The sequence below is a fragment of the Amblyomma mixtum genome, chromosome 1 (genome assembly GCF_055824585.1).
Source record: "Amblyomma mixtum isolate Tamu chromosome 1, ASM5582458v1, whole genome shotgun sequence".
NCBI lineage: Eukaryota > Metazoa > Arthropoda > Arachnida > Ixodida > Ixodidae > Amblyomma > Amblyomma mixtum.
The window spans coordinates 6,211,003-6,238,405 of NC_143012.1; the positions used below are offsets into that span (position 1 = coordinate 6,211,003).

Sequence of the window (27,403 nt, forward strand, 5' to 3'; positions counted from 1 at the left end):
TTTAGTCCGTTAGGTTTTCCCAATATTTCAACCTACACTATCCGCTCCCTCTCCCCACTTGTCATGTAATACCTTTGAATGAAGGCGTTTAGAGGTTTATTGAATAAATACAGTAAATTAACTTTGAAATCTAGTTAACGCCTTCCATCTAACATTTGCATCAACGACTTGTAAAAGCCTGACTGGAGCTGTCGACTTGAGTATAAGGCTGCTGCGGAGTTTATTATTAACTGCTAATTCCCCTGTTCAATATTTACAGTATAACGTGTCACCCATACGCATTATAGACGGAATAATGCGGGAAAGTGATTTGAAGTAGACAAATGTGAGAGCCCTAAGGATGTTTGCTTGTGTGTTGCGTTCAATCGGTAAGTATTAAAGAATTACAAATATGACTGCTTGCTTTTGCCTGCGAACTGCGAGCTCTAACGACACTGCATTATGCCTCAAAAAGTTACTTTAAAGGAGTAATGAACGGATACTATCCCGTATCAAAAGTGAGCATGTGAAAAAAAAAATTATATGGTTGCCACATCAGCGGCGACGTGGTAGCAATATTTTAGTGTGATTTCACAGCTTCACTTCCACTTCTTAGTTAGTAATGTGCTCATTATTTGTGCCCACATATGTGGTCCATGGTACGCGATGATAGTGCCAACACATAGTGTCCGAAACCCTCAAATTATGCAGACCTATACTCTAGTAATAAAGCAGCGTTAGCCCTTCTTCTCTTCCCCAAGTGTCCGGCTGCCTTTTTCCTCGACTGCGATGCACAAGCCTACAACCCTGTTCTGTCGTGGTTTAGCGAACAGACAAGAAAGAGGTGCGGGATTGTTCATCAATAAGGACATAGCTCAATTGGGAGCAATACTGTAGTATTAACGGAGCGTGATTACGCCTATTGAGAGCTATGAATTGAAGGATGTGCAGGCCTACGAATCTAGGCTCACTTGTGATGTCGAGATGGTTTGGTTTGGTTGGTTTATTGGGGTTTAACGTCCCGAAGCAACTCAGGCTATGAGGGACGCCGTAGTGAAGAGCTCCGGAAATTTCGACCACCTGGGGTTCTTTAACGTGCACCGACATCGCACAGCACACGGGCCTCTAGAATTTCGCCTCCATCGAAATTCGACCGCCGCGGCCGGGATCGAACCCGCGTCTTTGGGGTCAGCAGCCGAGCGCCGTAACCACTGAGCCACCGCGGCGGGGCTGATGACGAGATGGTCGAACAGTTCTATGAAAAAGTAGAATCGGCAATGAGTGAAGCAAAAACGCAGTACGACGACATCTTTATTTTAGAACACCAAAAAATGCTCTCTAAAGAAGGGAGTACTGCATGCAGGAACATTTTGTGCGTTGTCAACAGCTTAATGACTGCGAAAGTAAGAGAAACTGCTTAATGAAAGATAGACTATTTAGACTGCGTTGAAAAAAAAAAAACGGTAACAAGTACGCAGTGCGTTCGGGAGGAATTTTGGGGGAGAAATTTTTAAATAATTAGAAGGAATAAATATATGCGGTGAGTAAATTTTGCTGAGAGCCTTATATTTATAAAGAAAGAAAGCGCACAGCTATCAATTCACTTTTTGCGTTCTAATGCTTTTCCGGCCACTGCATTTATGCTTTCTGCAGACAAATGGACAAGCGTGCTTTTTCCATAACTAGCCAAAATTATTTTCAATGAACCAGAGCTTCTGTGTTCGCATAAGCTTCCCATGTGACATGCAGAACAGGGGAGTGCTCAAATACGTCTGTTTTATCTTATCAAGCTTACTGAAGTCCATCGACAGCTCCTGGGACCAACATATCTTGTGGGAGAACCTCATTAGACTGAGGACTACAGTTGCAGCTTGACGTTAACAGTCAGCCATTGCCGAGTTACATTTGACGAACACGTTCTGTCGACACCTGACACGTTTTTTGCACGGCCGGGAGGCGACGAAAATCTTCTCCAGTCACGTTCATTTCAGAGAAATGCCTACGATTGAATTTCAAGGTAACACTCGCTCAAGAGTCGTCTTCGAAGAAAGCAATCTTCTATGAAATAGCCGCGTTCCTGCACGCGCCGAAACTACTGTGCGCCGACCACGCCTTGCATCTGATTTCAGTACGAGGTCCAGTGTTTGACGTTGCGAACCTGGTAGAGCACACCTTCAGGTGAGAAGCTTTTGGCTTATGTTTTGAGACGTAAGAATACTTGTAGAGACGCAACGTTGATGTTTCTTTGATGATTTCATTACTACTCATCAACGAATTCATTGAATTATCTTTGTTGAAATGATTGTTAAATTATCTCCACTGCCGACTGTTTTCACGAATACAGCAGCAAGAATATTCAGTAATGTGGCAGCCTGATGTGCCCATGAAGAACACTGCCATGATACTAAAAGTAGTCATTATCCAGTATCCTGCCTACTTCTCAAAAGCGAGCCATGCATAAGCACGCTTTTATTCATTATGTTAAGCATGAAACATACAACGTAGCTTCATGGCTGGGACCGAAGTTTAGAACAAGGTAACCATTTTTCTACTATCGGGCCAATTTTTTATTTGAGTGGGGAAGTCATAGAAAAACCCAATCAGAAAAAACGCAGTAGTTTACTCTGGCAGACGTGCCACGTTTTTAGTTGTTTTTGAAAAGAGAATGCCCTTAACATGTCCATTGATTCTGTCAATCACTGCTACGCGCGAGCGCGCGCGTGTGTTTGTGTGTGTGTGTTTATTTGCAAGAGTCCGTGAGCCAGGAATAACATCATATTCCTTTAAAAACTTTTATTCTAGCACAGCAACATCCCTTGCTCTCAGATGAATTTTCTCGAGCTATTCACTACATGCATCTTCGCGATCGCTGCCTGTTGGGCGACATATCAAGATGGAGAACTACTGGGAGATCGTGAGTAAACCTTTATCCCGCATCGACGTGCTGTCTGGGAGCTGTTTAAGCGTTCCTACAGCTTTTTGTCATCCTTATTATTTCTTTTATTGAAGTTAGTATTTAATTTTGGAGGTGTCCCAGCTCCACAGAAGGCAGCAAGTACCTTTTGCCACACGGCGAGAGAATATAACGCAGAGTAGGACAGGACACAAGAAGACACGAACAATACGAGCGCTCGTGTTGTTCGTGTCTTCTTTGGAGGTGTCCCAGCTCCACAAAAGGCAGCAAAGTACCTTTTGCCTCACGACGAGAGAATATAACGCAGAGTAGGACAGGACACAAGAAGACACGAACAATACGAGCGCTCGTGTTGTTCGTGTCTTCTTTGGAGGTGTCCCAGCTCTACAAAAGGCAGCAAAGTACCTTTTGCCTCACGACGAGAGAATATAACGCAGAGTAGGACAGGACACAAGAAGACACGAACAATACGAGCGCTCGTGTTGTTCGTGTCTTCTTTGGAGGTGTCCCAGCTCCACAAAAGGCAGCAAAGCACCTTTTGCCTCACGACGAGAGAATATAACGCAGAGTAGGACAGGACACAAGAAGACACGAACAATACGAGCGCTCGTGTTGTTCGTGTCTTCTTTGGAGGTGTCCCAGCTCCACAAAAGGCAGCAAAGTACCTTTTGCCTCACGACGAGAGAATATAACGCAGAGTAGGACAGGACACAAGAAGACACGAACAATACGAGCGCTCGTGTTGTTCGTGTCTTCTTTGGAGGTGTCCCAGCTCCACAAAAGGCAGCAAAGTACCTTTTGCCTCACGACGAGAGAATATAACGCAGAGTAGGACAGGACACAAGAAGACACGAACAATACGAGCGCTCGTGTTGTTCGTGTCTTCTTTGGAGGTGTCCCAGCTCCACAAAAGGCAGCAAAGCACCTTTTGCCTCACGACGAGAGAATATAACGCAGAGTAGGACAGGACACAAGAAGACAGGAACAATACGAGCGCTCGTGTTGTTCGTGTCTTCTTTGGAGGTGTCCCAGCTCCACAAAAGGCAGCAAAGTACCTTTTGCCTCACGACGAGAGAATATAACGCAGAGTAGGACAGGACACAAGAAGACACGAACAATACGAGCGCTCGTGTTGTTCGTGTCTTCTTTGGAGGTGTCCCAGCTCCACAAAAGGCAGCAAAGTACCTTTTGCCTCACGACGAGAGAATATAACGCAGAGTAGGACAGGACACAAGAAGACACGAACAATACGAGCGCTCGTGTTGTTCGTGTCTTCTTTGGAGGTGTCCCAGCTCCACAAAAGGCAGCAAAGTACCTTTTGCCTCACGACGAGAGAATATAACGCAGAGTAGGACAGGACACAAGAAGACACGAACAATACGAGCGCTCGTGTTGTTCGTGTCTTCTTTGGAGGTGTCCCAGCTCCACAAAAGGCAGGAAAGTACCTTTTGCCTCACGACGAGAGAATATAACGCAGAGTAGGACAGGACACAAGAAGACACGAACAATACGAGCGCTCGTGTTGTTCGTGTCTTCTTTGGAGGTGTCCCAGCTCCACAAAAGGCAGCAAAGTACCTTTTGCCTCACGACGAGAGAATATAACGCAGAGTAGGACAGGACACAAGAAGACAGGAACAATACGAGCGCTCGTGTTGTTCGTGTCTTCTTTGGAGGTGTCCCAGCTCCACAAAAGGCAGCAAAGTACCTTTTGCCTCACGACGAGAGAATATAACGCAGAGTAGGACAGGACACAAGAAGACACGAACAATACGAGCGCTCGTGTTGTTCGTGTCTTCTTGTGTCCTGTCCTACTCTGCGCTATAATCTCTCGCTATGCTTATGCATCAACAAGTCCAAAAAGCCACGCTTATGTGACCTTTTGCCTGTGCGAAGAAACAAAATTGTTGACCTTTAGTAGTCTAGTTAACAGCATGCATTAATAAACAAAAAAAGAACTGTCAAAATTATTTCAAAGTGCCCATTTGTTCGTTGTAGCATCCCACGAGCGGCAGTTAGTATACAAGCACATCATACGCTTGATTAAGCATTAAACTTGTACTTCTGGCCATTTTCAGATAAAGTAAAGCGGGTCGTTTGCAACAGTGAAGTCTGTCAGGAAAGAGGTAAGCAAATTATGATAAATTGTCGCAGAAGGCGCTGGCGAACAATGCATGTCTTTCAAATGATATGCTTTGATATTCTGTTTGGTATGGTATGCGGAGTTTGACGTTCGAAAGCTATATGGTCTATGAGCGGCGCCGTAGTGGAGGACTCTGGATTAATCACCCCCCCCCCCCCCCCCCCGCCACCTCCGGAATTTCTTTAACGTGTACTGACATCGCACGGCCCATAGATATCTTTGCATTTCACCTGCATTGAAATGCCACCACTCGTGGCTTGAAATCGATCCCGCGATGGACTGAGCCGCCAAAAGCCATAGCCACTAAGCCTATAATACTGGTAACATTCCTATTCAATTTCGATGCCATTTTTGCCCTTTGTACTCTTCACCTTTCGTCCTTACACTCCTTGACAGTCTAGACAAGCAGCCCTTGCTTTTTCTAATATTTTCCTCTTCGCAAATGGTACGTAGACTAGTTCGGCCTTTATCAAAAGTATAGAAACAAAGTGCTTGCTTCTAAGCTTTCTGATGAGTGTCTCGTGACATTTGTGGAAGTCGTCGCTTTGTGAGGGCCAGGACTACAGTTCACCTCGCTTACAACACGCTTGGAACCCCAGCGCTGTGGGACGAGCCACAAAGCATCGCCCATAAACACTCCTTAAATACTATAGCTTTCATGCGGCCCATACACTTGAAAGAAAAGTATACAAACTTAAAGAGCGCGTATTTAATTACACTTTCCGCATGATATCAAATAAACGCCGAACAATGCTCGCAAGCTGTTTTTGAAGCAAGGTTTCGCACTTAAACGCGGTCTCATTACCTAACAAAGTGTGGCTGAACACTCCTAATGCGCTTTTGTTCAGAATTATTCATCTCAAAGTTTCAACTCAATCAACGCAGTTACGCAAGCAATGCGGTGATAGCTGAAAGTAAAAGGGCAGCAAATATGTCTTAACTGTTGAAGACAAAGCACCGTACAAAAACCTGCCTCCCTTTGGGAGGAAATCGTCTCTGCTCCCCACCTCTGGTCAAGAAAATTACGGATATTTACCTGAAAACTGGACGGCGAGTATCTTGGGACACGCGCGTCGCAGGCAGATTCTACCGAATGGAGTAGTCTAGGAATGCGAAAGCCTTCATTTCGAATAGAAGCATGCGCGAACGCTGCAGGGGCTGAAGTTTGTAACTGATTTTAGTTAATTATTACGTTACCGACACAACTGTTACCTCACTTTGGGTCGCAAAAAATGGAGGAGAAAATAGCTTTCGTGTCGTTTACTTATAAAAACTGGGAAGACTTAATTTGAACATCCCATATCGATTAAAGTTTCAGAGACCTTACTCTATTGCTTCAATCTACACTACTCTTCCTTCCTCTCTCCTTTATTGTCTTATTTACATTAGCCTTTTTTTCTCTTATCTTTGACTAATGTGACCTACGAAGAGGTTCTTGCTTTCTATATATAATAACTCCAGCTGCACTTCGAGGGTAAGCTACTCAAGTATATCTCTGAATCACACCAGGCCGCAGCTTAAGTTCACAAAGCTCTAGTGGCTTTAACGATATGCGATGTAAAAGAATCGAGTTAATTTTTTTTAATTTTGCCGTTTTCTTAGATTGTCGGTAGTCAAGACGCCCGAGCCGCCACTGTCGTGGTTGCGCTTACTTTCCGACATCACCTTGAATTACTAGCAGCGGCAGAGCAGAGGTGGAACACGGAATAGCGCTGCTATCGAGGACGGAGTCATAGTCGCTCCAGAGACAAGAGAACATGATCGGAATGAAATGAGGATTGCCATGTCTTCATCTCTAATGTTTGCTTTTCATTATCTAAGCCTTAATATAAGGAATTAGCTCTCAGTAGAAAAACACAACAGAACCACAACCTTTAGAGCACAGCTGTTGTGCGCGCGCCTATTCATGGGTTAAGCGGCGTCCCTCGCCGTCGCCGTTGGCGTAACCGGGAGCCCGAACATAAAAACGCAAACGCGTGCGCGCACATAGAGTGCCGCCGCTCGCTCAGAGATGGCGACAGAGTCGTACGCACTGTAGCGCGCCGAAAGCCGGCGCGGTGCGCAAGGAATCGTGCCCGCGTGCGCCGCAGAAGGAGCCTGAAGCTTGAAAAAGCAACACCTGTTGCACGTAACCTTGTGTGTGTTTGTGAGGCCCTTTTCACTTCACTCGCGCGCGGCGGCGCCGGGTACGACCGAAGAAACTCGAAAGCTCTGGAAACCTCACTCCTCGCTTGACCTTTGGCGACGCAAGCTTCGGCCAGAGGGTGAAGCGTTTGTACTGTGAACACTAGTGCGTGCGAGCCTACATTGACGCGAAGTGATGAACAGACGAGGCGAGCCAATATTAACGGCATTTAGCGCCGCCGGTCAGCCCTTGTCGTAGTTACAGCTTCGAAGTGTGCGCAAAATAAAATCTTCTAAAGAGCAGCACTCAGATTTTTCCTTGAGAAGCATCGTAATCGACGAGAAATTTTTCTTGCCATCCTGTCTTTACGACGAAGTTTTCTGCAGTATCGCGAAATCATGAGTTGTCGCGACTACCTTAGGGTTTGCGAGCCGTGTTGTAGTGACTTTAAGGGGCGGTCTACAGAGGCTTATCGAAAAAAATATTTCGAGCCAATCTACAGGTGTATTGGTGTCCCTCACACTGAAAGACAGAGCGCCCCAATTGATTGAAGGGTATGCAGTGGCTTTTTTATTCAGGCGATTAGAAACAAGCTTTTTAGGTCACGGAGTGCGCATCGAGCCCAAAGGTGGAAAATAGATTTCCTGTTCGCACCGTTTATTAAATAAGAAATAAACTGGTGATACACATAGACCAGAAATCAGACAGGGATTATTCGAAAAATGTTTTATACCATGACAGACTGTTTGCAAAGTCAGGTGTACTAAAGCGTTCGTAAATTCCAGCCCCCTTTATACAATAACATTTTGCGTCTTTGATTAGTTAATTGCCGTACCCTTAGTTTGTGAATGCATCAGTGCACTCAAAAAGACTGCAGAGAATTGTTTACACTAGCCTCATAAGCTATTGTACGTTGTCATGTGCAATATGTTATGTGATAGTGTAATTCTAATTGCCATTGTACATAAATAATACTGGCTGTAATAAATATACCGTTGCCGCGGCAGATGACGTATTTAGCTTCGCATTCCTCAACAGTTTTATTTCTACGGGCATTGTTTCAGCCAAGATTATTTTGGCTTCAATCAACCAATCCGCGGACCCTTGCGAGGACTTTTACGAATACGTGTGCAAGAGGTGGGCTGATGCGCATCCCATTCCGGAAGACTCGGACACCTTGGGCAGTTTGGAAATAGTGACTGCCGAAGTCGAGAAGGATCTTAAAGGTGGGTGTCCACAGGGAATCTTCCTCTTCATATTGCTGCGAATATTTGTAGCGTTTGTTTGTTCATTCCTCAAAGCTAACGGCACGCCACTTTATCGCTTTGTTTGTGATGCATGACGCACCCAGATTTATTTCGTTTGATCGCACCCAGGCGGAGCCGATTCTATGTTGTTTCAGAATGTTGTAGTAACTTTGCAAGCTTTATCTCGAAAGTCCGATATCAGATTTAAAAAAGAGCACGGCCGAGAGCGGCGGGCGTTCGGTTCGACGACCGCCGAGCGCACTTGCTGCTACGCCGCCGCCGAATGATTCAATCCTTTGCGGGAGCAAGTCAGCCCAAACAAAGACTTTAGTTTAGAAGCCATTTTCACTGCCTTCCTGCTCTCCGGACTGCAGTCTTCCTTACGTGAAATTATAGATCTTATATTTTTTAACCTGCTGAAGCTACTTGATGGCCCACAATTAAAGGCAGCACCTTACTTGTTACCTTGTATCCGCTAGAATTAAAATTCAAACCTGCAATCTTGCAGAATACTATTTTTTCAATAGCTGTGAGCCTTTCACGTTGTATTGGCCACTTATATCTAGCATAGTTGAATAAGCGTTGGAGTCAAAGCGGCTTCGATGATATTGAGGTGTTCTCATTTCGAGTTGCGCTTGTGCATTAGGCATTGATTTTGATTCTGCTTGTCAGATTATTCATGCAGTTTTATTACATTCACTCGGTTGCGTGTATTATATCATTTATAGAGTGCGAATGCTGATACTAAGCAATGTATAAACATGGGACTTTCACAGCATTGCACAGCGTCCTGCTTTATTCTGTTAAAGATGAGAACGAGGTGTGTTGAAAAGAAGCGGGGAATCTTTCTCGTTCACCGCCATTGTTCCTCCGGCACTTCAAAGTGATCTCATGGATACCTTTTTTTTAAAATAAAGGGTAGATTATCCGTGTTTCTGAATGGAGTCTACTGATGTCGGCATCTATGGTTGTCTTTTACAAAGTATAATTAGGAGGAAAGGATTTCACCTAAAACTGACTTTCTTTTCTTTTGGGAGCAGGTTTGCTAGAAGCGATAAAAAACACTACGCGTGCCCGCAACTTGACAGAAAAATTGGGCATCGCTTACCGCACTTGCAAAAGTTCGTGTAAGTATACGTATGCTTATAGTATTTTTTAACCACGCCGATTTTCTGGTAGCAAAGAAACGGTTAGAGCACTACACACACCAGTGCTCGTTGCATGTTTTCTTCACTGTAATGATTTATTTATTTATTTATTTCAGATACTGTCAATCCTATTGGGATTTCGGTTTCCCTATACACAACAGCTTATTAAAAAACTAGAAGGAGTGCAGCGAAAGCCAATTAGATTTATCTTTAACAAATACAGGACCAGTGATTCACCATCCCAACTACTAAAACAAGCATGTATTCTTACTTTAGAGAAACGCGCCAAACTAGCACGACTAAAATTATTGTTCCAATTACTACATAACACGTTAAACATACATGCTTCGTTATATATATATGTACATGAATCAAGACCATCCCGGCATAAACACCCATTAACCCGAATCGACTGTTTCAGATATTCATTTTTCCCGCTTGCCATAAAAGAATGGAATAATTTGAACCCCTCTATCACTACTACTATCACTACTACTTTGTAGAACTTTGTAACGCTGGTAGAAGAACAGTTGCGCGATAATTAAAACATAATTAGACAAGTACAACAGACCACCCGTATCACTGCATATACGAGGTCTGTTAGAAAAGTATCCGACTGTATTTTTTTTTTTTGTAAACACCTGATGGATATGAAACAAGCGCGCTTACAGCAGCCGACCTTGAACCCTCATGCGCATGCACGAATTTTTTCCCGCCTGCCGATAGCGTCAGTCGCTGGGAAGCAGCGTTTGAGTGAGGGAGTGCGCAGTGCTCTCGTCGGTTTTTTGTTGTAAGGAAAATGGCGGAGCGAGAGGAGCAGCGCTACTACCTCAAATTTTGCCAGAAACTTGGCGATAGCCAAGTGGAAATTATTCGAAATGTTCAGACGGCTTTCGGTGATGATGCTATGAGCAGCACACAGATTAAGCAGTGGTGCAACTGGTTTAAAGACGGCCGCACATCCGTGGAGAGAGAGCCACGCTCCGGTCGGCCACCAACATGCCGAAATGACCAGGTAATTGCCGAAGTGAACGCTGTGGTGATGCGGGACTGTTGTGTGACTATCCGAGAAATTGCGGAGAGGTAGACATCAGCAATTTTTCTGCACATTCCATTATCACCGAAGATTTGGCCATGGAGAGAGTTGCGGCGAAATTCGTGCCGAAGCTGCTGACGGTGGAGAAAAAGCAGCTTCGTGTTGAAGTCTCACAGGAGATGCTGGATTCCACAAACAGTTACCCTGACTTCACCGACGCCGTAATCACTAGTGACGAGTCTTGGGTGTACGGGTACGACCCGGAAACCAAATCCCAGTCGTCACAGAGGACGCATTCCACGTCACCAAGACCAAAGAAGGCCCGACAAGTGCGCAGCAATGTCAAAGTGATGCTTACTGCTTTTTTGACTCCCTCTGTGTGGCACACCACGAGTGCGCACTCCACACGGTCAAAAAATGACTAAACAGTACTACAGGGATGTCCTCCATCGCCTACGTGGTGCTGTGCGGCGCAAGAGACCGGAATTGAGGTCAACAAGAAATTGGCGCATCCCTCGCGGCATTGCTCCTGCACATTCCTCGCATTTGATTCAGACTTTTCTGGCGACAAACCAGACTCCTGTAGTTCAACAGGCTCCTTACTCTCCTTATATGTCCCCCTACGACTTCTGGTTGTTTCCTAAAGTCAAGAGGTCATTGAAAGGAGCGCGATTTCAGAAAAGAAAGGACATTATGGCTGCAACGACAGCAGAGCTAAATTCCATTCCGAAAAGGGTCTTTTCGGAATACTTCCAACAATGGCAGCACCGCTGGGAGATGCATATGGAGCCCCAAGGAGACTACTTTGAAGGTTATTAGGTTTCTAACGCTCCAGTTATGCCAGTTTTTTTTCTTCGGCCAAAGGTCGGATACTTTTCTAACAGACCTCGTAATAGCATCTGTATGAACACATTACTTACAATGTATAAAGTTGCAGCCTTTTCTGTGAAAAATGCTCTCTCGTTTTGTGTTTTATTTTCTGTTATCTGTATTTTTTTTCCATACTCATGCAGTTATTTGTAACCAACAGTGTTTTTACTGTATTCCATTGCATTTGTATTCGATTTGTACCTTTTTACTATGTGCCCTGCCCAATACACTAGTAGACATAGGTCACGACGCGGCATTAATCGATGGGCAGTAAGTAATTTCAAAGCGAATCTTTTTCCTCATACTATTTCGCTTGCAATTTTAACACCGAAACGATTCCTGTGATCTCAAGGTTCAGCATAGGTTACTTAACCCCCCCCCCCGAAAAAAAAAAACTTTCATGAAGTGTTTGCTTGTTCAGTAGTGGTCGTTCCGGGTCTTGAGGCAGGCTGGCTAAGGGTTGGAGTGGATTAAAGTGAAGGAGCAGGATAATATCGCAGTTTTCTTAAACTTACCCTGCCAGCATTGAAATTTGACGTTACAGACATCGTTCGGCTAACGAAACCGGAAGAAAAGCACCACAAGTGAAGAGATAAAAATTTCCCTCAAATTCTTATTTGCCAGTCACAGATGAATACCACGTGGCGATCCACGTGTCTTAGGCATAATTATAGAGAAAAATATACGCAATAAAAAAGCTGGGTTTTGTTCTCCTTTGTGCATTCTAGTTTTCTAGGATCCTTTCTTCATTCTCTATATTGTGTTTATCACTTCTCTGTTTTGACAATTTATTGTTCTCTGCTGTTGTTTGTATTTTTTGCAGTGTTATGTATTACCCACTCCCCTCTGTAATGCTTTGCCCTGAGGGTAAAATAAACAAATAAAAATAAATAAATAAATAAATATAATCGCCCTAACCACCGCCCTACCATTGGCTCAAGGCGTAATCCTCATAATCCGTCAACTTCGGCCCACTGCAGGACAAAGGCCTGTAGGAGTCGTCCCCAATTATTCCTGTATTGTTCGCTAGCCATGGCAACCCTATGCAAGAAAATATCACATTTTTTTTTCGCTCCTTGAATTTTTGGTGTCTTATGTTACGTAAGTGTTCTGGTGAAATAACGATCGGTATTTTTTTTTTCGCATTGAGTGCCATCTTAAGAGTCCATTTCCCGCGGTTTCCTTCAGCTGTGACAGCATTGAATGATGGTTAATGTCCTATTCAGTGTCCTCTCTTTTTGTCTTACCGGTTTACTCTCACCAGTTCTCTTACCAAATCTCCTTGCACGGTCCTTAATCTGACCACAATATTATTCGTTGCCGTAAATATTCACCCTTATGATTGAGAAAAACACGCACGCACGCACGCACGCACCCACCCATACAAACACGACGCACTGGGGCCGCAACCTGGAAATATTACTTTCTTGTTCCTTTATTTCGCTTCCTCTCAACTGGACAGCCCTGCTTTTGATACAAAAGCAGGCGAGAAACATTTGCATGCTGTCTCTCTGCCGTCATGTCCTAAGAAGTAGCTGTCGTATCTGTCAACCACAATGGCCCCTGAGGATGAACCAGGAGAGGAAGAGTTACAGAACATGGTTTTCTGGTCTCGAAAAAAATGTTTTCATGGCGCCATTCTGATATGTGAACTAAAAGCTTGGAGTACTTTCCGAAATTAAACGCACGCACTAAAAGGAACCAGGGCTTCCACTGACGTCATGAATAAGTTTCAAAACACACTCATAACTTGAAAAAAGGCCTTGATTGGCCCGCGTCCTTGCTGCAATATCGCCGGCTATTGCGATTCCAGCGAGAGCGCATCAATAGAAGTTGTTACTGAAGTCAAAATTATGTCCGACTTTGGTTTCGATTGGGTAATTCTTCTACCAGCGTTATACCCAGTCTATTTGCGTACAAACCAAGTAAAAAAAGAGAAAAAGAAATGGTAATAACAATGAGAAGTAAAACAATATCTAAAGCTATGCAAACAAGATCAGTGTAGAAGTGCTGTAGTGCAAACGTAGCTGATAAGCGTGAGCGACCTAAGCAGGAAATAGCCTTCTATATAAGCTCAAATAACAATCTCCCGTTTGCGAACACATACCTTACCTTGAACACTTGCGCTGACCGCGCGATATTTCTTTTCTTTTAGCGGCTCAGACCGACAAGGATAAAGGACTCAAGATAATTAAAAAGCTTTTGGCCAAGTTTGGGCTGGGCCTGTGGCCGCTCATCGGCAATGCAACAGGACACCCATTCAAGAACTCTGTGGAGGTCCTGAACAAGACCGGAGGCTTGTCGTTTATTCTCTCATTCGTAGTCGTTAAAGACCTGTCAGAGGGAAAGTCAAAGATACTCCAGGTAACACTGCTTCTTTACCACTACTATACAGTGCGAAGAAGAATGCAACAAATTGCGCGAGCATCGAAGCAATTGATATCGGGGACACGCTGAAGTATAGGCAGAAGTGGAAGGTTATAATCCCGCACACTATTCAGGCTTTCATATTTAACCGCGTTGTTACGAGCCATTTTTGTTTGATTTTGATAATAATCGCGCACGCTGTTGGCGCTCCAAATCAAAAAGCTTGTTAGATTCGCGTCTGCTCTATTTTCTGGGATACCACGCTAGTAATCCACAAAAAATGGGGGGTGAGGGGAGGCAGGCGAACGTGGTTCATGCGAAAGGTGCTAGCAGCTGGAAAATCTCCTCGATGTATTATATCATTAATTTGGCTAGCAGTTTGTTAAAAGCAGCCTCACTGCTTTCGTAAGCATAAGTTTGAAGGGTACCGATAGAATGAAAGTCAAAAGTACTCCATGATTTGCCATTGTAGTGCAGTCACCAATGTTTTTTTTTATCGGCATAGGAAGGTAATTCATTGCAATAATTTATTAATATACATTGTTCGGACTATTAGGTCATAATATTGCAATAGCTAGGATAAATGATGTTACAGAAACATCTTAAAGGGAAACAGAGGACAAGTGCATGGAATTAACGATTTCAATAAAAATTGATTTCCTGGCTCTTTCTGGATATGTTTACGCTTTATCCTATAGTAAAGCTTGCATTAATCACCTATAAAGTCTGATTTAGCAATCTTTCCGCCAGTGGCATTCTGGCATTAGGGGTTCGTGGAAGTGAATGGAAGTGTAGGATTGCCTCTTGGATCCGCACACAAAAATTCGGCGTTGGCGCAGGTATTTTACTTGCGATATCTGCCGGTGATACAGGCCTGTATTTTGATTTTTCTTTTTTTATTGCTGATAAAAGCTCCGTTTTCGGCGCGATCGGTCTTGTGATTAGAAAGTGGTACCCTATGGATACAAGTTGACTTCTATTAGTTTTCAGTCTGCCTTTAACTATGTAGCTTGCAACTGCCATTGCCATTTCTTGATCTCTGATAAAGGCAAAGTAAGCCTTTTTTGTTATGGAAGCAGATTCATTGTTTTGAGCTTATATGGAACTATTATGAGCCATTATTCTTTTTGTAAGCTACTTCGATATCGCTCTTTGAGCTGCTTTCATCCTTGTTATCGGACTCCGTAGAGGGGATTGAGTACCACGGCAATGGTTCCTGATTTAATCCCTCGGTAAAAACGAATGTCGTCTATGCTCTAAAACAGGCAAGGCTCTTAATTGGGCTAGTTGCTTGCTATAATTCGACATATTGGCTAGCGCACAAGGAAGACGCAAACAGAAGGAAACCAGACAGGACAAACGCTAGCACAAAAGTACTCAGGGAATATGTACTCAGGGAAATCATGTTGACATAGGAAGTGGAAAGGTTGTGACACACAGAAGAGGGGGTAAGATGGCCCAAAGTACAATAAATAGCAACAACCTTTCAAAGAATCAAGTGGACCTGTCTCTTGAATACACGAACACTGATAATGAAGGTGAATGTGTCTTTTGAGTCAGTCTTAAATTAAGCGCTTTAATGAACATAGCTTTTTTTTGGTTGAAACAAATTTTCTGCCTGACCTTTAGCAGGACGAGGAAGAGTGCACTGTTTGCAACACAGTGTGTTCAGTTTCGCAGAGTAGCAGCTGCTGCTGCTAGGTTGACTCCATGCTAGTGTGTTCTTTTAGGGTGGTGACAACGGCTTCTCGGGGGAAGGCTCTATTTTGCTTCTCAAGGATTGCGTAGACCGCTGGTGTGAACAAAATGCTGGTAACTTTCCGCCTAATAGAGGAATTCCATGCCTAGAAAGCGTTTTGGACGATCATGTGCTTTAGAAATACGAAAATGCGGGCTTCGGAGTAATATTGCAGCTGCCCAGAATTGAGCCTGTGACAAAAAGGGCGTGTCATTGAACTAGAAGGCAAACACGAATATCGAAGTTCCCGTTCAGCTACATCGCCCTAGCGCCGCCTGCTAAAAGAAAAGACTTGTCCAGAGCTTAAAAAAAACTTTGCTTTGTCATGGCAACCGTCCTCAAACAATTAAGCCAATACCGACGTAATCAGCCAGCGATGGTCGGAAAGAGCTCAGACAACGTCACGTGATCTACGCGGCGCACCCACTTGCCAGCTTCACTCGGTTCAGTCGAAGAATCGGAGTTCAACCTCTCGTCTAAGAGATGAGCGTCGCGAGCACAGCTGAGGCAGATCAGAGCAAGCTACCTTCTTAATGTCCGAAGCCCTGATGGAAACGCTATGGCATCCCCAGAATTACATGATTCCGCTCTAGGACCGAGTCTGTCAAATGGAAACCGTCGCTCTGATTTCTCTTCGGCGCACTCCAACAAATGATACACCCCCTCTCTGTGATAATTTATCGAGTCCGCTAAACGGCGTTGTTGACTATTCGTTTCTGCAGCTTGAACAGTCTGCGGCGCTGAAAGATGACGACGCCAAGAAGCCAGATACGAAGGAAAGCAACGATACAATGGCTGAAACCATAAATGATCTTAAGTCTATTGTGGCGATGTTCGCGCCAAACACGACCGATGAAGAACTGGCTTCCTTCGCTCGAGAAGAGTTGGCCTTCAGAACAGCGCTCGCCGATGTAAGTCCGGGTCTAACACTCGACTGTGTATTACGACCCTTAGCCTGGCATAGGCAGGAGAGACGCGTTATGCACTTTTTATTTGATTATTTACATGTCATTGGTCTTCAAGATGAACTAATCCCTGCTTTCAGCACTCTCACTGCGCATTCTCTATGCAGTGATCTTTGTCATCTCATTTCCTACATGCCGGCGCGGTGGCTCAGTGGCTATGGTGCTCGGCTGCTGACCCAAAAGATGCGGGTTCGATCCCGGCCGCGGCGGCTAGAATTTCTTTGGAGGAGAAATTTTAGAGGCCCGTGTACTGTGCGATGTCAGTGCACGTTAAAGAACCCCAGGTGGTCGAAATTTCCGGAGCCCTTCACTACGGCGTCTCTAATAGCCTTAGTCGCTTTGGGACGTTAAACCCCACAAAACCAAACCAAACCAAATCATTTCCTACATGTCTCTCATTCCACCTTTCTCTCACTGAATTCCTTCCCCACGCAGAGTAACAAGTCAGTAGATTTAAACGCTGGTTATTTCTTTGTTTTTAAGTGATATAGCTTTTCTCTCTCTCTCACAGCACTAATGAACAAACAGTAGAACATCTAGAAATTTGATCACTGCCATCATCTGGGGCTGCATTTTGAGCGACCTTTACTTTGTAGCTCTAAGAGAAACTGGTTTTGAAGATGAATTCCTCAAAAACCGGTAACTTTTTTTTTTGTACACAAATCAGCTGTTATGTACCGCGCTGTTTTTTGCAAGCAATACATGGATTCCCCTCATTGCTAGCATAAGCTAAGGGATGACGTCAAATGGCTGCATTACTGTGCAGTGTGCTGCATTGCATTTCGCTTTTATGTCACTTCGGTTAGCTGAGTACTTGAGTAAGTGAGTAAGCTGAGTAAGTGTCGGTTGGCAGGAGGCAAAGCGAAGAAAGAGGGAAATACTTCTCCACTATCAGGGGAGAAGGATAGCTGAAAAGGGAATAGAGAGAGAGAGGGGGGGTGGGAGGCGACTAGAAAAGGAGTGTGACGTGTCACACTCTGATTGTTAGATTGGATCGGGAGAGCGGGACGGGAGTACGGCGTGTCACACGATGTTATATGGACTGGATCAAGCCACCCGCTCGCACGGTCTGAAACCGTCAGCAGGGGCAGCTGGTCGGCCACACCGCTAAAGCATACTTTGCCGCGTGGATCGCATTTTTAGTCTGTACATCACGCTGTTAATCTGCCGAGTAGCTCATCCCAATGTTAAAAAAAATAAACAAGCAACCACTAACAAAGGTCTGATTATCATCGTTTGTCATACTCACAGCGTCTGTTGGTCTGTTTTTCTCTTCCTGTGTACCCGTCATCCCTTAAGCTGGTCCAACCACTCGCCGAAAGACGGAACATATCGCGGAACTTGGCAAAGCGCACCATCAAAGAAGTGGAGGCGGACCTAGGCGAGGTAAAGAATGATGCCGAACTGAACGTTGACATTTGTACGCACAAAGAAGTAGCTAGTGCTTATAAATTTTCAAGTCAGTGTTATTGACGCTTTATGCAGTCTTAGCCAAATCAAGAGTTTATGTATTTATACTTTCCCTCACGTTTAAAGTTTCCGCTTCTCGAGCTACTGAACAAGGAGTTCAACAAGGCTAATGTGACGCTACACGACAGCGACAAGATTCTGGTCAACGCCGTGGACTACATCAATAACACCCTGAACTTCATCAGAGAAACAGATCCGTGAGTATTTCGTTGGTTTTTGCTTCGATTAATATTAAAAAAAAAACAACTGATGTCTAAGGTTATGCACGAGGGAAATGACCCTCCTCACACCTGTAGTATATTTGTCATGGATCAGTAAAACACCCTCCGGGGCATGTTGGTTCATAGCTAGCAAGAATTAAAGCGCAACAAGACGACACAAAGTAGGAGGACAAACGACAAGATAGCGCCTGTCCTGTCGTTTTTCCCCCTACTTTGTGTCGTCTTGTTGCGCTTTAATTCTTGTCATGGATGTTTTCAGTGCGCTTAAGAAATGATGTTTGGGCTCCAAAATATGACTCTGATATGTTTTGCTGTGTTTAGAATTTTATACCGTGTGCTTTGATGTGCCCAAGATAAAGAAAATATTAATTTCCGAAGCATAGGGAGGAAATATTGAGAGGCTGAAGTAACGTTGAGGGGAGAATGTGATAGCATCATATCTCCCACTTGTAGCAGCTTCTCCTGGAACACTGTGAGTGTTTCCACCAGCTTACTTGCAATTTTAATGGGATAGAGTTAAGAAGCACAAAAAACAAGCGTCTTCGTTGCGTCGGCTTCACTGACCGTGAGCGAAAAATCCACGAAAAATCCCCGGAGCAGTAATCCAGGTGGCAGGCGAGCCACTTAAGTGACGTCATCACAGCCTGCCCACTGGGTTGTGAGGAAACTGGTTACCGTGGCAGGAAGTAGTTAAGTTAATGATTAGTCACGAGCGGTTATTCGAGAAGAGCAACCTGGCTCGCGCAAGCCCCACCGGTGGCAGTACCTGACACCCTAGGTCAGTGGCGCATCGCTTAACTGCTGCACCACCGCTCCAGGAGGGGTACGAGGACTCCCAGGGATCTATAAATGTACAATAAAGAACGACCAGTTCGTCATGTAGGGGCATTATCTCATTAACGCTACCGTGCCGTAACCTCAAGGCGGACCTTTAGTGTCTCCTCAGTTTTTCGATCCAACTAAGCAAAAAATTATTGTAACCATCTGTTTCCAACATTGGGCAACCGTTTGTATACCATGTTCTGACGTCATTATCACACAAAACATAAAGGAAAACAGCTGTGAAAGAAGGGCGATATAGTCGTCTTTACTGCTAACCGAACGCGCATTGATGTGCACGACTGTTTCACGACAACGGTGCTGAATGTCCATTTTGGATGGTAAGACCAGTTGGTAACAGCTCATTTTATATTTTTTTTTTCCATTTGGATCAAGCAGCTAACTCTTTGCACTGGATACTCCTCATTACCAGAGGAATACGCAACCCTATCGCCTGGTGGGAAAACATTCTGTCGATGTCAAGTGCAGTAAGGATCTGCACAGCCGCCGTGTCATCGGCCTGCTTTATGACGATATTCCAGTTGCTTGCTCGGGCTAATTTCCAATTACTTCCGTATTTTTCTTTACAGCCATGGCTATTAGCTACATAAATGCTGGACATAGGTGTTAATGTGTACGTGTAGGAGGCTCTGAATTATTAAGGCCAACGATGCTGCTCCTCTACTTTTTGCGGGAATAATTGTACTTAGATGCTAGAGAAATAAGTTATGAAGATGAGAAACGCTTCGTATACATATAAGATTTTATTTCCGGGTGATGCTGCGGCCAGTCCTGATGAAGGCCGTAGTCCGGCCGAAACGCCAGCCTGAAATCAATGCCTACATTAATGGCTTATAAACTTTGCTACTTATTTATATATACTGCTACAAACAGGGGTTTATTCACTGCGGACCAGGCAATTGAGGCAAGCTGGGTCTTTTTGCAGAGTTTAGAACGAGACGCCTCTACGTCATTCTCTTTATCTAATGCGTGGCCGGCATCGCCTCTTCCTGGGGGTTACAGTCCCTCTTAAGCAGTGGGAGCCTGTAGGGTGAGCTATAAAGCGCCGAGAGGATAGTAACGCTTCTAATTGGCAACCTGAGTCACTTCAGTTTTCGCAGAACGAGGCCCGCTGGCGTTCAGGCGCGCTATGTGGTAACTGAGACCTCCAATTTGGGCAATGATGACGTAAGGTCCATCGTAGTGGCACAGCAGCTTCTAGGAGAAACCTCGTTTTCAGGTAAGCCCCCCAACAAGACAAAATCACCAGTGCTGTAATCGGCGGATGTGACTTCGGCGCGCTTTAGATAATTTTAGGGATGGGAGGTGAGAACGCGAAGACGTATAGGCAAGGCGCCGTGCTTCTTCGGTGAGACGGAGTCTTGACAGAGAGACACAGGCAGGGCTACGGAGAGAATATTGAATTGAATTGATTTATTTCATGTAATACACATACATGAGGAGATGGGAGAAAAAGCTGCTATAATGCAGCTTGACTAGGCTCCCATCCCCTATGCAAGAGCAGAGCATCAGCAACAAATGTACGTGTCAGTGAAGCAAACAAATACATGGTTGAACTGCAGCGAGTAAAAAGAAGCGTTTGCGACGAATAAAATAAAAAATAAAGTAAAGAATAAATAAAAATAAAAAAATAAGTATTAGCAAATGCCCGTAGTGAAATTGTAAAAAAAAATGAAATAAAACAAAGTTTACAATGAAAAAAAAAACAGGTAATAGCAAATGCACACCACATGTGTCATGTTGGAGCATTTACATAATTTTATAAGTGTGGAGAGATACATGACAAAAACAAACAATTTAGTGCTTTTAACGACAGATTCTCTATGATGATTCCCTTTTTCCTGAAAGAATTCAACATACTTGGAATGACCGTGCGCAACATTTCAACGCCGTAATTGGTCCGTGAACGAGGCAAAAACCGAAATTCAGGATGGCGCGTTGAATAATAATGACGGTTAGGTCTTAAAGATGCTATGTGTGATAAAGAGTCCAATTCCTGTTTTTGGCTTCTGAATGTTTTGCAAAGGTGATATATGTTTAGGTCTTATAAAGCTATTAAATGAAACTTTTTCAACAAAGCGTCAGGGTTGTGAGTGGAAGAAGTATTAGAGATAATTTTATTCAGCCTATTTTGCAGCTTTATCAGCTTTGACATATTTGTTGCCGTCGTTGCACCCCATACCAAAAGGCAGTACTGTATATACTTCATGAGGAGGTTCACAGCGGCGGTTGTGCAATATTCTGGTTTGGTTTGGTTTATGGGGTTTAACGTTCCAAAGCGACTAAGGCTATGAGAGACGCCGTAGTGGAGGGCTCCGGAAATTTCGACCACCTGGGGTTCTTTAACGTGCACTGACATCGCACAGTACACGGGCCTCTAGAATTTCTCCTCCAAAGAAATTCTAGCCTCCGCGGCCGGGATCGAACCCGCGTCTTTCGGGTCCGCAGCCGAGCACCATAACCACTGGGCCACCGCGGCGGCTGCAATATTCTACTACCGGGGGTATTTGTGTTGGGTGTATTCGAACGTTGGGAGTTTTTACCAGAGCCAACCTCGTCCACAGTGGCGGATGTATACTACGTCCTGTATTACCGCGACTATCAAGTGGAATGTGATCAACCGGTGAGGATGGAAGCTGTGCGAGAACCCCCTTACGCTACCTATGGCATTAATACTGCCAGAACCGAGGCTGTCAATCGTTAAGCTATTCAGCAATCAAGGGTAGGGAAATGACGAACTGGATTTTGCCAGAGTACTCTCTGTCTTCATACATAATGCCTGGCTATTTGGACATACTGAAAATTTCAGCGTAGTGGCAACAAGGGCAATACAAGAAAAGGCGTCTAACGCAGGAGCTCACGAAGCGCCTGTGTTTACGTACTTCTTTTTGCCTTGTCCGTGTCGCTACTGCGCTGTAGTCTTAAGTATCCTCTCTTTCTGTCCCAAATTTTACCCATGTAATTTTCCTAGACAATGGATGCACGTCGTCTTGCTTAACTTGTGCGCCTTATTTCCTATTGCTATCTCGTCCCCGCGTTGTTTTCTGGCGGCGACTGACGCCATATAACGTTTCAGCGTCCGAGTATACAACTACATCGGAGCAAAAGCAGCGGAAAAGCTCGCAGTGTTCACCTGGATTCCAGAAGGTACACCACCTGGCAGCAACAAGAACGATTCTGAGATCGTCGAAGATGATGACGTCACTGCTGCTTGCCTTCTGGCCCTGAAGGCATACATGCCGGAGCTCCTTGGCCGTCTGTACCTCCAGCACAAATTTCCCGACCATATGAAAGCTGAGGTGAGCTCTGTTCTCTTTTCGAGCGGTTCTGACGCACCACAGCTAGAGGCGCCTGAGACACCAGCAAGGAGTTCTAATATAACGCAATGACGAAGTAACCTGCGATCTTGGAATAAATAGTGAACGCTTCCACATTTTTAAAAGAACGCATATGCAACATTTGGAATTCTTTTAATGTGTTTGTGCGGAAAGGGTTTGGTTTTTGAGTACTACGCCACAAGAGTGACCAGTAACTTCATCACTGTCTGCGAAATGGAGAAAAACTTAATGGAATGTTAGGATTTTCTTGAGTCGATCATTCAGATATGAGAAGCAGTAAATGCGAGGATGCTTTTTGGCTCAAACTCGAACCTGTTTTATACGTCATAGATGTTTTTTGCCCTGTTCTAACATTCATATATAACCTGTTTGTTATCACCGGCATTTGCCCTTCAAATGTGAAGACAAAAGCGATGATTGCCGGCAGAAATGACCCTATAAACGTTCTAAGCAACCATATGCCTATATCAACCCTGCGAATATTATCTTAAGGAATTGAAAAACTTAATTTTTGAAGGCTTTCCACCTTTTTTCACAAACGCAGCATCATAACGTCTAGTCAGTGGGTCTATAGGCAGAAATCTTCGACCGTGCAGGCACTGTGAAAAAAAAAATAATTCATTATTAGTGATATAGAAAATTAGAAAATGACACTTGGGATCTATATCATTTTTTTCCAAGGCATTCAGCCGAATAAACCACGTGTCCATGGCCAATAAGTTTTCAATACATCGGACCGGGGAAACGCATATGACTTAACTGCAAATTATTTAAGAGACCATACTGAGGGTGTCCATATTGGGTAATGACAGCCAAGGTACGTATAAACCAATCAAGCTTGGAGTGCCTCAGTGCATCATACTGGGACCGCTCCTCTATAATACAAACATAAACAACCAAACAACCTAGCACAGATCGATACAGGGGCTGAATATTTTATATACGCGGATGTCATCACCAACTAATCTTCGGAACCAAAGCAAATTGTCTTATTAGCGCGGCTGATGAAATACTGCCCAAGTTACACGCGCGGTCTCACAGAAATGCCCTTGCGTTAAACTCTAGCGAGACTTAAACCAGACTTTAAGGCCAAAAGGAGTGCAAACTGCGAGTAACATCGATCTCGCCCTTGATAAATGCTCCTCAAAAATTCCTAATGCAGTGAAAACAATGGGTGTTCACTTTAGCGACGCCATCCTGCGGGAAGACTGCATAGAACATTGGTGTTTGCAAACTAAATTAGCTCGTGTAGTAAAGGTACTCCGTGTACTGCGACGCACACTGCTGGTTGGACTCAGATTTTACTCTATTGCGCTCCGTTTAAATCACATATAAAGTATTTTGTCGCAGAATAGGGTACCACTACACAGAAAAACTTTAACCTTACTACAAAAAAGGTGCATTACGAGGCGTAGTCAGCATTCTGTATTTCTCCTTAGGGCGGAGCTTTAGTATCTCCTCCAATTTTTACCTGTGTGTCACGCACGTTTAATACATTTATAGTGTCTCTTAACAAAGTAGGAGCCTCCACAACGGTTTTGTGCTTGCTGCTTTGTGAGTGCGGCTAAAAATTACGAGGAACTTTAGCGGCTAAAGTGGTGAAAGGCGAAAGCCTGAGTGCTGCATTCTGCTACGCGATTGTTCACTGCAGATTTTGTTGGTGCATTAATTAAATGCCAATTAATGACGCTTAAGCTTCGCCTTTAGGAGTGGAACGCGACAGCGTGCTGTAGCGCTGCCACGGAGTCCAAGGAACGCCACCACCCGTTCGGCGCGATGCGTTGCCCTTTGAACGCAACGCTTTTTGAGGAAAGGAAATGGGGCTGTAATTCTCTGTCATCTAGGTGGACACCTGAGCCGCACCGCACAGGAAGGTAGGAAGTGTGAGTGAAAGGAGAAAGAGGGGCCGTAATGAAGAAAATGAAAATTGCATTTGAGGAAAGGAAATTACGCATTAACTGTCTCACATATCTCAGTAGACACTAGTCGAAAATTGTATTTGAGGAAAGGAAGTTGCGCAGTAACTGTCTCACATGTTTCGGTGGACACCCGTCAAAATTTGCGCGCGGTGACGTCACGACAATTTGGACCAATCTGAAAGGCGGACAAATACGCCTTGCTCTTTGGTAAATTGGTTTTTGAGGAAAGGAAATGTGTCTGTCTCTCATATCTCGGTGGACACCTAAACCTCGCCGTAACGGGAAGGGAGGAAGATGGGAGTGCACGAAGACACCGTATTCACTAGACGCACCTTTGTTCAGTCCAAACCATCGAGCTGGCATGGCGGAGTTCAATAAAGAAAAAAAAAAAAGCTGGCATGGCGGAGTGGTAGCGTGCTCGACTCGCACTCCGGAGACCGGGGTTCGATTCCCAAGCTCGGCCAATTTCTTACTCGGTTTTATTTATTTATCTGGTCTGACTAGAAAGGTTAATTAGACTAATTAGTTAAGTAAGCAATTAACTAAACTCAGTCAAACTTACTTGGAGCATCACTATACGATCCCTTTAATTGGTTGCATGGTTAGTAGCCAAAGTACAATTGGCCCCGTTTGAAATTCGCGCACTGTGACGTCACGACTGTTTCGACCAATTGAAAAGCGTGACATTTCTGTCGACAGCTCCTGCTTACAACGGTGAGGCATTAAAGGCTTCCGCCTTAATAATTTCTTATCTGTGACATCATTATAGGAACCCTGATGTCCTTGTTTTGGATGTCATTTGTGCCGGTAAAAGTCCTACATTCCGGTGTCAGTCAGTCACGCTGTGTAAGCTCTCCTACCCAGACACCGCTTTCAAACAAGGCACTACAGAATAGCCAAATGGTATCTGCAATGTACGCTTAGCGTGATTTCTAGGAGTGTGGAGAAAACGGATGATCATACGGTCTTTTTAAGCAAAACCACTTTCAGACTCGTTGTCTAAAGCACTTCCAGTTTGTGGCAGGTCACTCTTGTCATTGGATATCTACAAACTGGAAGGCGCTACCGCCTAAGGTGCTGGGGGGTTACCCAATCCTCAGTAATGAATAGGCATTCATTCAAAGCATTCTATTTCAAATTTCTGAAAACTCTAGAGACGTCAGAACGAATACATTTTTGTGCTTGTGAGGTCATCAGACGACAGAAAGCAAAATAATTCTTTCGTCGTTTCGCTCATATTGAGCTATAAATACTTTCAACTCCCCTTGCAGCAAGCTCTGATCTCTTTTACATCAGGTCAGGGCCATGCTGTCGGACGTTGGAAGGACGTATTACAGAACCCTTCGCAATGTGCCATGGATGGATATAGTGACCAGAAGGAGGGCTATCCACAAGGTACCTCCTATTTTCCGCAGTTAATTATTGCAAGTTCTATTCAAAAGATTTCCAAGATTAGTTTTTTTTCAGCGCTAATCCGATGGCCTGCGGGCTCTGCTTTTTAAATCTGAAAGATGGACAATTTTTTTTACTGCAGGAAGAGAAAAACTATATGGTATCAAGGCGATCGTTTCCCCTTATTTCTTACAGTTGTGGAAGATGGCGCCGTATGTGGGGTATTCTGGTTTTAATCTCAGCGATGATGCACTAAACAAGCACTTTGCTCATGTAAGTCAGCTCTCCTTATGCTAACCAAGTTTTCGCGGCTTTCCGAAAAAAAAAATCACTGCATTTCTGAGATCTGTGACACAGAACACCGAGACACACACACACGCACCCAGCAGATAGACTCTTCCATTTAAAGTGGCCATTCACATTGCAGCCCTTACTTCAGTGGCAACAAGACCGATGCGGATTAGCTGTAAAATATTCTCCATCGAGAACAGTTTTCGGTAGTTAGTGTACAGAGGTACAAAAAAGAAACGATTACCTTGTTGACCACAGGTTGGCTATAGATTTATTATAAGTGCGTCTCTCGTTGGCCTGTATCTTACCGGATATCAAGAGAATGAAATTGACTTCGGATATTTTAAAGCGGAGAACAGGCAAGCGATGGTTTGCTAGGGTAACCAAGGGGACTCCTATAGAAGAGAAACAAAAGGGGTGCTAGGTTCGGACTGAGAAGTTGGACACGAGGTTTGCTGAGAGAATGTATAATGCAGCCGGGCACAGGGCAAGACTATCTTGAAGTCAATAGCCAAGGACTAGTCCTGCAGTAGATGCAATCTGAACAGTGCTGGTGATGATTGTAACTTCTTTCGTTATTTTAAGTGAGCATCGCGAAATCTATCACCGGCAGGTTTCAAAAATAAATTTCATGTATTTTTCGAGAACACCTTATGCAATTCTTTGCTTGTGTATAGCCTTCTAAAACGTGTCTTCTTTCTTTTATGCTATCGCAAAAAAAAAAAAACGCTTTTCCTGACCCTATTCGCGAACTCACACTGTAAGAGTTTTGTCGTGAAGTTCACAGACCTGGATTACCGCTGCGTGAATGAATGTCCGTGTTTTACTTTTGAAAGTGATGTACAAAGAGGTAGTTTTGCTGTTATGAAGTCACGTTTTCGCTAAATGTTGCCATTTCTTGTAACATTTTCAATATCTCTTTTAATGACGAAAGTAGATCTGTAGAAGGGGATGAGGGCAAAAGTTCGGCACCATCTATTTTCGTCATGTACCATCCGGATCAAATAGGCTTCCGTCAGACCTTTGGCTTCAAACTATTTCTTGTAATGTGTCTGCCGGTGAATTAGGTGCGCTGACTCTGCAGTTACATATATGTTGGAATTGAGTAAGCAATTTGTATTTTGAGGTGAATAACGAGGAATGCTCACGAAACTGTATTCATAAATCAAATTGCTGTGCCAAAATGATGGTACGGTGCATATGAGGTTGAAGACCCCAAATCTGCCTGCGCTCGGGGGCTACAAGTGGCGTTGTAGCGGAGGAGTGCTCCTGCATAATGTGACCACGTGGCGTTCTTATACGTGCACTGGCGCCCGGCACCCCATGGGGTTTTTTTCTTTTCGACTCCATCGAAGCACGGCCTCATGAGTTGGGATTCGATCCCGCGTTTTTGGGCTCTGCAG

The 27,403-nt window shown here is 44.2% G+C and overlaps 1 protein-coding gene across 1 annotated transcript in view; it reads left to right on the forward strand.

The window, feature by feature from the left end:
- Positions 1 to 2,805: 2,805 nt before the first annotated feature.
- LOC149365350 (neprilysin-1-like) overlaps positions 2,806 to 27,403 on the forward strand; it is a 39,234-nt gene continuing 14,636 nt past the window's right edge. The window contains exons 1-11 of the mRNA XM_089581524.1: positions 2,806 to 2,893; positions 4,969 to 5,016; positions 8,223 to 8,384; positions 9,446 to 9,532; positions 13,615 to 13,823; positions 16,287 to 16,475; positions 17,829 to 17,915; positions 18,066 to 18,196; positions 22,137 to 22,359; positions 25,614 to 25,712; positions 25,905 to 25,982. Of these exons, the coding sequence (XP_089437650.1) occupies positions 2,806 to 2,893; positions 4,969 to 5,016; positions 8,223 to 8,384; positions 9,446 to 9,532; positions 13,615 to 13,823; positions 16,287 to 16,475; positions 17,829 to 17,915; positions 18,066 to 18,196; positions 22,137 to 22,359; positions 25,614 to 25,712; positions 25,905 to 25,982 (1,401 nt within the window). The remainder of the gene's footprint in view (positions 2,894 to 4,968; positions 5,017 to 8,222; positions 8,385 to 9,445; positions 9,533 to 13,614; positions 13,824 to 16,286; positions 16,476 to 17,828; positions 17,916 to 18,065; positions 18,197 to 22,136; positions 22,360 to 25,613; positions 25,713 to 25,904; positions 25,983 to 27,403) is intronic.